The 14,400-nt window shown below is 38.5% G+C and overlaps 1 protein-coding gene across 1 annotated transcript in view; it reads left to right on the forward strand.

Moving 5' to 3' along the window:
- The window catches only part of Tmem135 (transmembrane protein 135), a 161,721-nt gene that overhangs the window by 63,527 nt on the left and 83,794 nt on the right, over positions 1–14,400 (forward strand). The window contains exon 5 of the mRNA XM_075952387.1: positions 9,995–10,060. Within this exon, the coding sequence (XP_075808502.1) occupies positions 9,995–10,060 (66 nt within the window). The remainder of the gene's footprint in view (positions 1–9,994; positions 10,061–14,400) is intronic.

Consider the following 14,400-nt stretch of genomic DNA (forward strand, 5'->3'; position numbering starts at 1 on the left):
CCTTACCATTAGCATCTATCTTATTTTTGGACCCCCAGGTGCTTTTCCTTGTACCTTTCTCATGTTTAGGCATACTTGCAACTTAATATAAATATTTAGTGAAAAATGACTGTTTAGCAGAAAGCAATAATGTAAATGTGGTTTCAGAGCATGCTGAAAACATTGTAGGCTAGGGGAAGTGGTGTTGAGGTGGGAGCCACTTGCAGCTTTTCTTAAATCCAAATATGCAAACTCTACTGGAGCTGTTCAGAGGAGCGTCCCAGCTACCGCCTGTGCTTGATCTAGAACCTCACTTTGGCTTTTTCATGTCCAGTTCCAGTCCACTCTCCCCCGAATTATTAGAGAATTGACTGTAGGTCTGGTTTTATAGTCTAATGAAACTCTTGGTTTCTAACTTCTTAGATTTCCGTTATAAATATTAGAACCCATGAACATCTGGGTAAAATGCCAGATTAGTCAGGGGGCATAGGGAGGATCTGGGTTGGGAAAGGAAAAAGTGTAATCAGATTATATTTTATGAAAGTTTTGTTTTTCCAATTGAAAATAAAGAAGTCACTTCATGATTAGGGTATCAGTAGCCTATTAGGGAGAGAGCTAAAGAAAAGTGTCTAGGTAGGATTCACTTCATAAAGGGACATCCAGAAGTAGCCACCAACTGAAGATCTTCCTTAACACTGGTCATAGATCAGTGGTAATTACCAGAGTGGCATTCTTCTCTCCTAGACATGGGTACCACTGTAGCAGTGAGCTGAAGAGCCACGATGGCTGTCTTGTATATACAGTGATGGTTAAAGCAGATCATTTTGTGGAGACAGCCAGAAATAGGTACCCGAACAGTAGATTCTTATGGTGCCCGGGAGTCATGAGCCTAAGAAGCCCCCCCACCCTCCCACCTCGGTGACCTAGGCTGAAATGCAGAATTTTATCCCTCAGTGTGTAGCACAGTCTCCACACAGGCCTGGAGGGAAGAGACCTTTCTTCCTCAGTGACCAAGGGTGGGACCTCGCTACATGTCCTCAAAACTGCAGTGCAGTTAGCCCGGTATGAATCATCCTTCAAACAGACCATGCTGTAAGTGCCTTAGGGGCTCCCTTAGATAAGAGAACCCTAGTAGAGAGTTGCCACATCAAAATCTTTTTTGGGCAGAAGCCTGAACTGACTTGACATGTTTGAATTACCGAATCTAGCATCCCTCACTCTGACAGGGCTATCTGTAGTCATGGTAGAGGGCCTGCATTCCAACTAGGAAGGAATTCCAAGATTATGCTTTGTATTTTTTTTTAAAAAAAATATTTTTTCATATCTCTAACCCAGATACTCTTCATTTATAACTTCCTGCTCTTCCTCTTTTCTTTCTCATTTCATGATGTAATTATTGCTATTTTTTTAACTCAAAACAAACCACACACACACACCACAAACAACATTTCCTCCAGCTACCAGTGTTGTGTTATGTTTTATTCTTTTGGCTTTTTGGGGAACCTACTACCCAGCTCCCAAATAAATCACACATGGAGGCTTAATTTTACTTATAAATGTCTGGTCTTAGGTTCGCTTGTTTATAGCCAACTTTTCTTAAATTAACCCCTCTACCCTTTGCCCTGGGCTTTTTCCTTTCCTTGCTTCTTTATATCTTTCTTTCTTTCTTACTCTGTCACTTTCTGGGTGGCTGGCCCTTGATGTCCTCCTCTCCTTGTTATCTTTTGCTTGCTTCTCCTCTTCCTCATTTGTTTTTCTCCTTTATACCCTCTGCCTGGCAGCCCCGCCTATCCTCTCTCCCTCCTCACTATTGGTCATTTAGCTCTTTTTATTAGGCTATCAGTTTTTTTAGGCAAAGAATCACAGCGTCACAGAGTTAAATAAATATAACCTGTATATTATAAATAAAACACACTGTTACATCATTAAACAAATGTTCCACAGCATAAACAAAAGAAATACACCTTAAAATAATATTCCCCAACAGAATAGTGGCACGGTGTCACTGTCTGTGAACCTGATTGGAGGCACAAATGAAATGCACAGATGTGCTCTACTGCAGGTGAACTGGCACTGCTGGCAGACTGCATCTGTTACCGCAGCTCTACTGCAGGTGAACCGGCACTGCTGGCAGACTGCATCTGTTACCGCAGCTCTACTGCAGGGGAACCGGCACTGCTGGCAGACTGCATCTGTTACCGCAGCTCTACTGCAGGGGAACCGGCACTGCTGGCAGACTGCATCTGTTACCGCAGCTCTACTGCAGGGGAACCGGCACTGCTGGCAGACTGCATCTGTTACCGCAGCTCTACTGCAGGGGAACCGGCACTGCTGGCAGACTGCATCTGTTACCGCAGCTCTACTGCAGGGGAACCGGCACTGCTGGCAGACTGCATCTGTTACCGCAGCTCACTTCCATTCAGGGGAAGACTCAAGGAAGAGGTAGCAGACAGTGAGTGGGACACACAAAACCGCAGATAAGCAGAAGACTATGAGACAGAGAGACACTGTGACAGCGTCACAATCTTACAGTTCTTCCGTATTATAATCCAAAGACAATAAACTCACCGAGGATCCAGAAAAATATTTCATAGTCCTACTTTCAAAAAAGATAGGGGCTAGAGCGATGATGCAGTGGTTAAGAGTACTTGCTGCTTTTGTAGAGGACCCGAATTTAGTTCACAACCACCTGTAACTCCAGTTTCAGGGAATCCAATGCTCTCTGAACTCCATAGTCACTGATTATGTCTGTGGTAAAAACATAAGCATGTAAGCAAATATACACACAAAATAAAAATAAATACATCATTGAAAAGGATAAATGAGCATTCAAACAGATTAATGAATTCAGGATCAATTCAGGACCTGAACAAGAAAGCTAGCAAAAGAATGTAAATAAACTATGTTAATTGGAGAAGAAATTAAGAACCATGGAGGATAATTTAGCATGGAAGCTAGATGCTGGAAAAAGAACCAAATACATGCTGGAAATGAGTTAATCAAGCAAGTAAAAACAGAGTAGAAAGCATAATTGGATATGACAAGAATGAATTTTACGGGTAGAGGGAAAAGGTGAGGTAATATATTCTGATATATAAAGAAACTGAACATAACCAGAAATTTCAAGAACTCTGTGAAGGTTTAAGAGGTTAAAATAAAGATTGTTGGATAGTAGGAGAAGCCGAGTGAGCATCTAAAGGTGTAAACACCCTGTTCATGAAGCTGTCATAGAAACCTGAAGAGAAATAGACCTTACAGTATAAGAAGGATGTAGGGCTCCAAATAGGCATGGATAGAGAAGAACCTTTGCATGACACATCACACTCAAGGTGTCAAAAACACAGAGCCAGGAAATGCTATTAACAGCTGAAAGGAAACAGTATCAACTCTTATAAATGATGTACACCTCAAGAATGACGTCAGTTTTCACATCATGAACACTAAACACCAAGAAAGCATGGAATGATGGACTTCAAGTTGGTGCTGATAAAAAGATTGTTACATCTAACAGTCATCTTAAAATTGATGGAGAAAGAACATTTCAGGACAAGCACAAGCTAAGGAAATTTATGGTATCTAAGCCAACAGCACAGAGAATAATGAAGGAATACCGCATATGGAAATGAAAGTGAAGGACGATCCACTTCATGGGTACACCAGACATTACATTTCAGGAAACTGGTAGATGAACCAAGGAGAGCTTGGTACAAATACTGTCCACAGAATAGACCAGCAAATCCTCACTGTTGGCAGTGGAGGAAGACACCTACAGTAGAAGCTGAACCTGTACTATCCTAACAACCAGTGAAATCATAAAGCATAGCAAACTGCAAATATCCCCCAATATATAAAGTAATCCTAAGCAGAAATAGTAACACAGAAGGAATCAGTATCCAATCTCGGAGTATACTGCGAAGGATTGGAAACAAAACAGCATGGTGCTGGACTAGAACCTAGAATTTAGCTCACACAGCTCCAACCACCTAATTTTTAATAAAGATTTAAAAAATATACATTGGTATAAGAGCCACCAAAATATCATTGAAGTCATGTTCATTGCTAATGTTCTTTCCAGGCGTCAATCATTTTGTCTCAAAGTTATTTTGTCTATATCTGTTATTGTAGTGGAGTATAGACAGTATTTGCGTAAGTTGTTGTAGGACTCTTTAGTTTGTGTATTTTGTAGTTTGTTTACTTACTTTAGCTTTGAGCTGAATTCCCTTAGAAAGCAACTTAAGGGAGAAAGGATGCATTTTGGCCGAGGATTTTCAAGTGTTTGCACCATGAGTAATTGGCTTCATGCTCTGGGTCGTGCAGTGAGGTAATATACCATGGCAGGAGTGGTTGGCAGAGGCTGTGGAAGTAGAGAACGGCTATGGAAGCCTTTAATGTTTTATCCAAAATGACCTGCTTTTTAAAAGTAGGCATCACCTCCTAAAGTTTTTACCACCTCCCCAAACAGCATCATCAGTTATGGACCAAGAGTATAAATAACACCTGAGCCTACTGGTAATATTTTAGCCCAATGAAAACTTCACTGTTAGGTGTAGGATGTGTTTTATGTATCTTTTGTAAATTGAATCATTATTGTGAAATGACTTCTATTTCAGGGATTATATCATGTATCAAAACATATTAGTTGCAAAAGGAATTACTACTACTTGTTTATTTAAACCAGTGGTTCTCAGTCTGTGGATCTCAAAACCTCTAGCTCCAAAAGTATTTACATCACGACCCATAACATCAAATACAGTTATGAAGTAGTTACAAAAATAATTTTATGGTTGAGGGTCACTACAACATGAAGAACTGTATTAAAGGGTCACAGCATGAGGAAGATTGAGAATCAGTGATTTAAACTAACATTAAGTTCTCTTAGCTTTTTTAGCACTGTGACCCCAAATGCTTGACAGACACAACTGCAGTGAGGGGTTTAGGGTGGTTCATGCTTCAAAGAGAGCTCAGGTCAGCATGGCAGGCAAGGGACACTGTCCCCATGACAGTAGACAGGAAGTAGAGCCTAGGTGAGATCCTTGGTATAGCCTTCCAGGGCCACCTTTAGTTCTTCCTTCTACCTGTCAGACCCTACCTCCTAAAGGTTCCATAGCTTCCAAAATCACACCAAAAACTGGACTCCAAGTGCTGAAAATATGAGCTCATGGGAGACATTTCTGATGGCAATCATAACAACTACTGTCCTTTTAAGAACCAAGATGAATTATCGAAACACAATCGCCATTTCTGAGGACAGGGCAGTGAAGAGAGGAGGATTGTTGAGTAGTCTAACGGTTATTAGACTATTCATCTCACAGTTGGTGTGTGGGCTGAATTTGTATTCTTTTGAAAATATTTTAAATGACAAATTAGAGACCACATTTAGGTATTTCCTTATTCATGCTCTCAAATTGGAAACTGAACTGGACCACATTATTGTACCATTTGATATTATTCACTGGTTGAAAAATTCAGTTCTGTAATTGACTGAGGTCTTGTTTTGAAAGATAACTAAGTAATAGAACCCTATGTCTCAGTGATTATAGCTTTGCTTGTTCTAATATTTTGTTCACTTGTGACAATTTATGTAAAAAGATAGCTTTATAGCGGAAATGTGTGTTTCTTTGATACACTTTATTATGCTAAAAGCAGACAGGAACATAACAAGGTACATGATTAGGTCATGTCATACTGAATAGAACATGACATAACACGTATTTACGAAAGTACACTCTTCCTTAGAGCCAGATTGCTCTCAGTTTGGAAATGAACCATCTGCTTATCATTTACATTCCTGGAGAACTTACCAGCCCACATCTCCAAACAGAAGTAACATTCCTCATGACCTTGAACTGCTGAGTCCATTGTCTCCATATGTAGCACATATTCTCAGTGTTCTGAATGAAAACAGATTATGACATTTATGATGTCTGAAAAGAACAAGTTGATTTCATTAACATGAAAGACCAACAGATTATATTTTCAACATTTGAAATTGCTGTAATACAACTGGGACATATTTATTCACACTCTGGTTAACCACCATCCCCCAAACAACCAGTATATGAACACTTACTCATACAGAACTTCAACAAGTAGTGGCTGTATGTTGTGGTAAGTAGTCGAGAGGTGAAGATTTAGGTATGACTCTTAAATTCCTGGCTGGACAAATGATGACTTGAGAAACAAGAACACGGGTAGTCGCTGGCAAGTGCAGGTTAGACTAGTTTGCTTGTTTACCATTGCGCAGCTATTGTGTGTCCTGCTTATTTCTCCTGATTATCCAATAGACATCAGAGCTCAGCTTCTTAAGATGTGGTCATTATCCTTCACCTGTGACTGGACATGGAAGTTGTGAAAAACTGGAAGCAGTAAAAGCTTTTAATGACCAAAAATTCATTCATAATGAGTTTTTAATTTAAATAAATTTATTTTTAATTAAATAAATTTGCTTTAATTTTTAATTTAAATAAATCAGTTCATAGTGAAGCCAGGGTATTTCTGGCAATTTTAGTGTTGCCTTTCATGAGTTTCTGAATGTAAACATCTGGACTATGCACTGTGCATGACATGGCACACAACCTACCAGATGCTGCCTGCCATGTCTGCTCATGGTCAAGTGTATTGCATTCTTTGAATCACGGTGCTTTCACCATACAAAGTTTTCTGCTTCAGCAGAGACATAATGGTTTAATTATGGAAAGTAAAGACTTGCAGTATTGGCCTGTCATCATTCCTCAGAATGTAAGCATAAATTAGTATATCTTTGCATGGTATTGTGGCTGACTGTGTGACATTGAACATCACTATTTGACTTGTTGACTTGAGTTTTAAAAGTCATAAATGAAGATATATTGGGCATTTAACCCAAATCTAAACAGGAAATTCTTATACTTCATATTAACTCAGGAAAATTATTGTTCTCATTATCATCATCACCATTGTGTGTGTGGGGGGGAGTGTGGGTGCACACATACATGTCAGGGGTGCTTGTGTGCCATGGCATGCATATGGAAGTTAGTAGGCAACTTTCAGAAGTCAGTTCTCTCCTTTTATTGTGGATTCCTGGAGTCTAACTCATGATGTCAGGCATCAGTGGCAGAATGTTTGCCCTCTGCCCATCTGTTAAAACTGTTAGTACTCCAGAATGATCGCAGAGCCATAGCAAGCCAAGATCATTCCAGTGTGTGTGCCTGTCGAAACTAACAACTGCATAGACACTGAGAGAAACAATTAACTGAAAAGCTTCCCTAAAGCAAAGGACAAGGTCAACAAGACAAAACGACAGCCTACAGAATAGGAAAAGATCTTCACCAACCCCACATCAGACAGAAGACTGATCTCCAAAATATACAAAGAACTCAAGAAATGGGTCATCAAAAGAACAAATAATCCAATAAAAATGGAGTACAGACCTAAACAGAGAACTCTCACCAGTGGAATCTAAAATGGTTGAAAGACACTTAAGGAAATGTTCAGCATCCTTTGTCATCAGAAAAAATGCAAATCAAAACAACTCTGAGATTCCATCTTAAACCTGTAAGAATGACCAAGATGAAAAACACTGATGATAACTTATTCTGGAGAAGTTGTGGGGTAAAGGGGACACTCCTCTATTGCTGGTGGGATTGCAATCTGGTACACCCCCTTTGGATATCAGTATGGTACTTTCTTAGAAAATTAGGAAACAACCTTCCTCAAGACCCAGTAATACCACATTTGGGGGCATATACTCAAAGGATGCTCAATCCTACTACCTGGACATGTGCTCAACTATGTTCTTAGCAGCTTTGTTTATCATAGCCAGAACCTGGAAACAACCTAAATGCCTTTCGACTGAAGAATGGATAAGGAAAATATGGTTCATTTACACAATGGAGATCATCAGAAAAAAAAACAACATCTTGAAATCTGCAGGCAAATGGATGGAGCTAGAAAACATCATAGTGAATGAGGTAACCCAGACCCAGAAAGAAAATTATCCTATGTACTCACTCATAAGTGGTTTTTAAATACAAAGCAAAGAAAACCAGCTTACAAATCACAATCCCAGAGAACCTAGACAACAATGAGGACCCTAAGAGACACATACATGGATCTAATCTACATGGGTCATAGAAAAAGAGATCTCCTGAGTAAATTGGGAGCATGGGGACCTTGGGAGAGGGTTGAAGTGGAGGGGAGAGGCAGGAAGGGGAGCAGAGAAAAATGTAGAGCTCAATAAAAATCAATAAGAAAAAAGAGTGTTAAAAAATCAAAACAAAAAATAAACTAACAGCTGATATTTTTGGTTGTGCCTAGCTTTTAAAGTCTGAGCCATCTCTCCAGCCCAGAGACTAACAACTTGATAACTAATGTTTAACTAACTTTCTACTACAGTAGCACCAAGGTAAGCCAAAGGGTAAAGAAACAGTCCCAACTCCAGGCATGGTAGTGCATGCCTATCATCCAGTACTTGGGAGGTGAAGGAATGGTTACAGTTCAAGGTCAGCCTCTCTTCTGCCCCATTCAAAAAAAAAAAAAAAGAAGTCTCAAATACTTCTGGTTCTCAGCATTTTGGATAAGGGATGTTCATCCTTAATCCATTTTCTTTTCTTCCACTCTCATTACCACCACCACCACCACCACCCTTTGTACAAATCACGTCCACAGTCAGGAGCAGCAAAAGCTGCTGTCCTGTGGTGTTACAAGTCTTGTGTAGGATGAAGTAGTTGGAATTCCTCAGTCCTTGTTAAAGGTTGCTTTTAGCAGGCCTCATATTCCTTAGTCCTTGATAGGAACCAGTGCTAAATCTCCTTGGTGTGAAATTTCTATGACCCTTGGCTCTAAGGGCGTGATGGTTCTCTGGAACTCTTCCAGTGACCGAGTGCTGTAATTTTTCTTTTCTGGCTCTATGTAGATTTGTAACCCACTGCTAAGCTTTCTGTCCTGTCTGTTTCCACCATTTCCCCTGTTCCTGACCCAGTGTTTCCTTGATTTTCCTGCCCCTTCTTCAGCTGTCTTCAGAGTCATCTAGAATTTACCTAGGCTTGGGACAACAAAAAAATGTAGTATAAATTGTTTTTGACAGCCTGAGGCTTTACCCTGAGGATCTGCAGCAACCAGCTGCTCTCACTGCATAGTTTCCTGAAGCCATCCATGGAATGCTAAAAGCAACCTGTGTGGTTCTGGCCTTCCATAGTCCAGCTAGCTGTTTGATTGACACATGTTTTGCTTAGAGGCAGGTAGGGTAGCAACAGAGTTCAACAATTGCCAGTTAGGAAATCAGATTGTTCCATCTAACAACATCTTTACATATTTGCAAGAAAATGCATGTCAAAAAGAATTATTATAATAAGAATTTAAAGAGTTTATTAACATTTATTTTGACAGTACTTTAATAGTGTTTAAAATTTGCCCAGAGCCCTGGCACAGGGACAGGTAGGCCCCTTTTTTCTGTCTCGCAGCTATTACTTTTGTAATTTTGAGAGACCCATTAAGAACATCTAATAATGGTGGGGTTGAGAGTTCTTCAAGTCATTCATCCTACAGAAAAAACGATAAAAGCTCAAGTATTAGAAACAATTGGAAAACAAGTCAAAGACCCATAGGGACTTGCCCCTTCCAAAATAGCTCCTGACTCTTCATTTTGTTCAGTTATTCATGACAAATTACTAAATGGAATTATTTGTAGTAATTTACATAAGATAATGTTTAAATTTAACTATTAAACTATAAAGCATTAAAAAGAAAATTTTGAAAATATATAACTCAAGATTTAAATAACATGTGGACAGTATTGCTAGACTTTTCTGTTGTTATTTTTGTTCATCTCTTACTGTGCCTGATTTAAAGTTAGAAGCCTTAGAAGCCCAAAAACTGCTTTCTGGGGATCATTTGAAACTTGTCATTCTTTTTGTGTCTTAAAGTTTTTCTTGAAGATATTAGGTGTGTGATAGTGTTGGCATTTTACAGTTTTCGTATATACGGTTGTGTATACATCATGAATTTAGTTATTTATAATTTTTTTGTGTATTCACAGGCCACAGAAACACTATTTAGAATGGGTGTTGCAAGAGGAACCATCACAACATTAAGAAACGGAGAAGTAAGATGAGAATCTTTATAGTTATTACTTGTTAATTATTGGTTTGCAGTGTCTGCAGCATCTACCATGATAATATTGTGATGCTTTGTGTAACAGGGCAATACTTGATGGACATAACATTGACTGTACTTGGTGTGCACCTCCATTGACAGCTATACTTACTGGAACCAGAGCTGAGATTGGAAATGAGTCATTGAGTCATTTATCTCTGGTTCCTAACTTCTTTTACTTCAAGAGAAAAATGACAGCTCTTCAGTAATAACTTGCACATAGACATTTCAGTGAAAAAAAATCCTTTGGCATTTATGCTTCCTTTTTATTTCCTAGGGTAAAGTTGAAAGTAATCTTTTTTTCATTGGCAGAAAGAAAGTGGGAAGGGAGAAGCCTGTTTGTTTCATCTTACTGAGTTAGCTCAGTTAGCTTGTAGGACATAAGTTTTGATGTTCCTAAATGTCCTTGTCATGTAAAAATATTTTGTCTCCTGGAATAAATTTCCACTCAAAAATCATTAGCAGCCTAATGGCTACCTTGTCTTTATCTTAATTTCCTTCCTCGCTTAGACATGTTTAGGTTGCAGGTAAATGAAATATTTTGTTGCTATGATTTTTTTTGTGTTCTACTGGTAAATGCTTCATAATGATGAAATACAATGTTTCCTATCGTGGAATTAAGTCCTTTGTTATTTGGTTTAACACTTGTAATTGAGTAACCTCAGTTTTTAACAATGGAGTTGTCTGACAGGGTTAATTGACATTGTATACCTGTATGAATATAATTTGGATTGGCTTGAATATTTGCTGATTAGGTACAACTATGACACCATTTAAAAAGCAATGTATTTCAAAATATTTAATTGTGTATTGACAAATCACTGTATCAGTTTATCCCCCATATCCACAATGAATTGATGTAGTGCTGTTTTTGATAAATGAAAATTTATCTGCCTAGAAAGCCTGACCCTGCAATTCAGATTTTATTAATTGCTGTATACTTACTCAACTTTTGCACTTTATTTTCTGTTTTATCGGAAGGGTACAGCTTTGTAAGCAATCATTTGAGTGTGTCAGTACATACTGGCTACATGGCCTTATTGAAGGGGCAGGAACTGATTTGCTTCATTTCCAGCCGTTCTTCCCTTCGTACTGGGAGCACTGCGCATGGCCAACCTGGATTAGCGTGGACCAAGTGCTGAAGCACTCTGGCCTTCTGTTCTTAAAGCCAGTAAGATCCACTTTGTTTCTTGTATGTAGGAGCTCTGATAATGAAGTGTGTCTTTTAATGTATGAAAGACCTTTTGAGCAGAGGAGTGCTACCATATGTTTCCAGAGCTCCATGGTAACCCTATATGGGAGAGATTATATCGGTGATATTACAGATACATGGAGGCTTAGTGAAGCTAGGTGTTTTGCTTCAGATCAAATAGCAAGGAAGAAGGATTGGAACCACACAGTCTTTAAAACTCATTCTTTGTCCCATATAATTTGCTTTGTGCAAACAAGAGCTTATACTCACTAGTGGTCCTATTTGAATATTAAAAATTGTATTATTTCTAAAACTTTTTAAAATATTAAAAATCATTACTTTTCCTGTGTATAGAAAAAGATATGGCTTAACTAACATAAATAGAAAATAATGTATTTACTCCTTCCATATGTGTTAGCTCATTGAATTATCCAACTGTAGTGAATTCTTTGTAAAGTCTGTAGTAGCTTCTTGATTTAATTTTATAGCTTATAAATTGGATCATTTTTCTGAGCAGCCTTTTAACAATGTGCTGTCTATTTGAATGGTGGAGTTTGTTCACATTAGTAAGTAGTTATGAGCTGAAAAAATGAAACTTTTGGTAATTCTTCCTGTATTCTGCCATTTAGTTGTGTTTGTTAGATGAAAAGCATACTCTGTTAAAGATGGTTACATTCTTAGATATATATATTTATATATTTAAAAATACCTATTTTTTATAATGAGATAAAAATAAAGCAGGGATTGGTATTTTATGATTATTTTTAAAATCTTTAAAGCTTTATGCATTTATTGTGTGTGTCTGGGTGCATGCAGTATGCTGCAGCAAACATGTATGCATGGAACATGTGAATGAAAGAGACCAACTTTGTGGAGTTTGTTCTTTCTAGGGACTGAGCTCAGGTGATCAGGCTTGCACAGGAAGTGCCTTTACCTACTGAACCGTCTGATCAGGCTTCATGGGATTATTGTTGAAGTTCTGAAAGGACACATCTAAATCACTGGCTACCACACAGAGTTTGAATTTCAAATTGTCATTTCAGTTTAATGCTTCATCTCTATTGGTCAAGTGGTATCATATATCCAGTCCTTAATTAAATGATAAGGACCACTGAGCATACAGTGGGCACAGCAAAGTGACTGCCTATAACCATGCTGAATTGATTAATCTATTGTGGCTCTATTAATTTTTACACTGTTTAAATTTTCAAAATATCAGCTATTTATGTTCACTTAATTAAAAACGTTCACTTTTAAATACTTTTTTGGCATACATACATTTGGAATATTGGAGGGGTTTCATGAAGAGAAAGAATTATTTCCCCTCTTTCATTTTAGGAGGCATTTATTGAGCACTCCATATGCCTGACATTGTTTCAGGTACCTGACATCTGCCAGGGGAGCATGCGTGTTAATCTAGCAATAACTTCTTAGGGAGGAACATTTAGGCCTGCAAAGTGATCAGAAGGAACCTGTTACAAATTTCAGAATCAGACGTAAGCACGTGTGTGATTTGCAAGTACACGTAATCTATATCACAGTGGGGTTCATTTAGTGATATGCCAAGGAGACGCATGTTAAACTGTGCCCTTATGCAATGCTTGAGCAGTCACGAAGGTGAAGATGCCCAAAGGTAAGAGAGACAAGCTAAAAAGAGGCAGGATGGAGAGCCACTGGGACCATAACTTTAAATGGAGAATCCAGAGAGAATATGAGAGGGGGATGAATGTTTGCTGAAGTAACATTTGTTTAGGGTCTATCTATAGTCTAGCTACATTATTGCTAACCTCTTTTATGCACCAAAACAACGTTATTGGGAAAAGTGGGTGAAGACACAGATGCACTAACGTGGATGTATTCAGGAACCAATATTGTTAAAATTACTATAATATCCATGCTACCCAAAGCATTCCACAGATTTAATGAATAACCCGTATACCAATAACATTCTTCAGAAAATTAAAACAAACAAAACAAAATAAAAAACCCTAGAGTACCATTGGAGTCATAGAAAAATCTGAGCACCAAAGCTTTCTTGAGTGGAGTGAACAAACCAGAAGACATTGCACTACTTGACTTCAAAATGAATGAAATGATAGTTTTGCCCTGGCAATGCTGAAGCATGCATGGGCAGCCCGTATATGAAGGTTCTGTTGAACTTGTTCATATTGGGTTTCATGGTCTAAGTTAATGAGGACAACTGACCAGGTCTCTTCCTCAGGAGGACACCGGATCTATTACAGATGGTTGTGAACTACCATGTGGTTGCTGGGAACTGAACTCAGGACCTTTGGAAGAGCAGGCAGTGTTCTTAGCCACTGAGCAATCCTGCCACAAAGCTGTAGCTATCCAAATAGCACATATGGACATAAAGATATATAGAACAATGGAGGGAGAACCTGGAAGTAAATCCACAAATCTATAGCCAGTTTGTTTTTTACAAGGATGTGAGGGATACACATTATGAAAAGGACAGCCTTTTAAGAATGGATGCTGAAATAATTAGGTATTTTTTTGCAGAAAAATGAAACTAGTCTGCTATTTCTCATCACTTAAAAGAACCAAATAAAAGTAGACCAAAGACTTTATCTAAGCCCTCAAACTATGAAGCTCTTGGGATCCATAAGGAGCTTTAGACTCAAAAGAGCATGTCAACTTGGGCAGCATAATGAAGAGAAAAAAGCACCAAAGACTTAGAAAATGTACGGTGGGTACTAGTGGAAATGTGGTAGAGATGAACCCCACACACCATGAGCAACATGGAAAACACTCTGGAGGCTCCTTCAAAAAATGACAAGACCTAGCAGGTCTGTTCCTTGAGATATAGCCAGGACAAATGAGATCTGTGTCTTGAAGGGGCATGTCCATCTCATCTGCATGCTCACAGCGGCACTCTTTGTAAGGATGAGGGCTGAGGGCTCTTCTTCCCTTCCACATCCTCTCTAGCATTTGTTGTCAGTAGTTTTCTTTTTTCCTTTTCTTTTTTCAGTTTTTTTTTTTTTTTGAGACAGGGTTCCTCTGTGTAGCTTTGGAGCGTTAGTTGTTTTCTTAATCTTAGTCATTATGACTGATATAAGGCAAAACCTCAAAAGTCAAAA

The sequence above is a fragment of the Microtus pennsylvanicus genome, chromosome 18 (assembly GCF_037038515.1).
Source record: "Microtus pennsylvanicus isolate mMicPen1 chromosome 18, mMicPen1.hap1, whole genome shotgun sequence".
NCBI lineage: Eukaryota > Metazoa > Chordata > Mammalia > Rodentia > Cricetidae > Microtus > Microtus pennsylvanicus.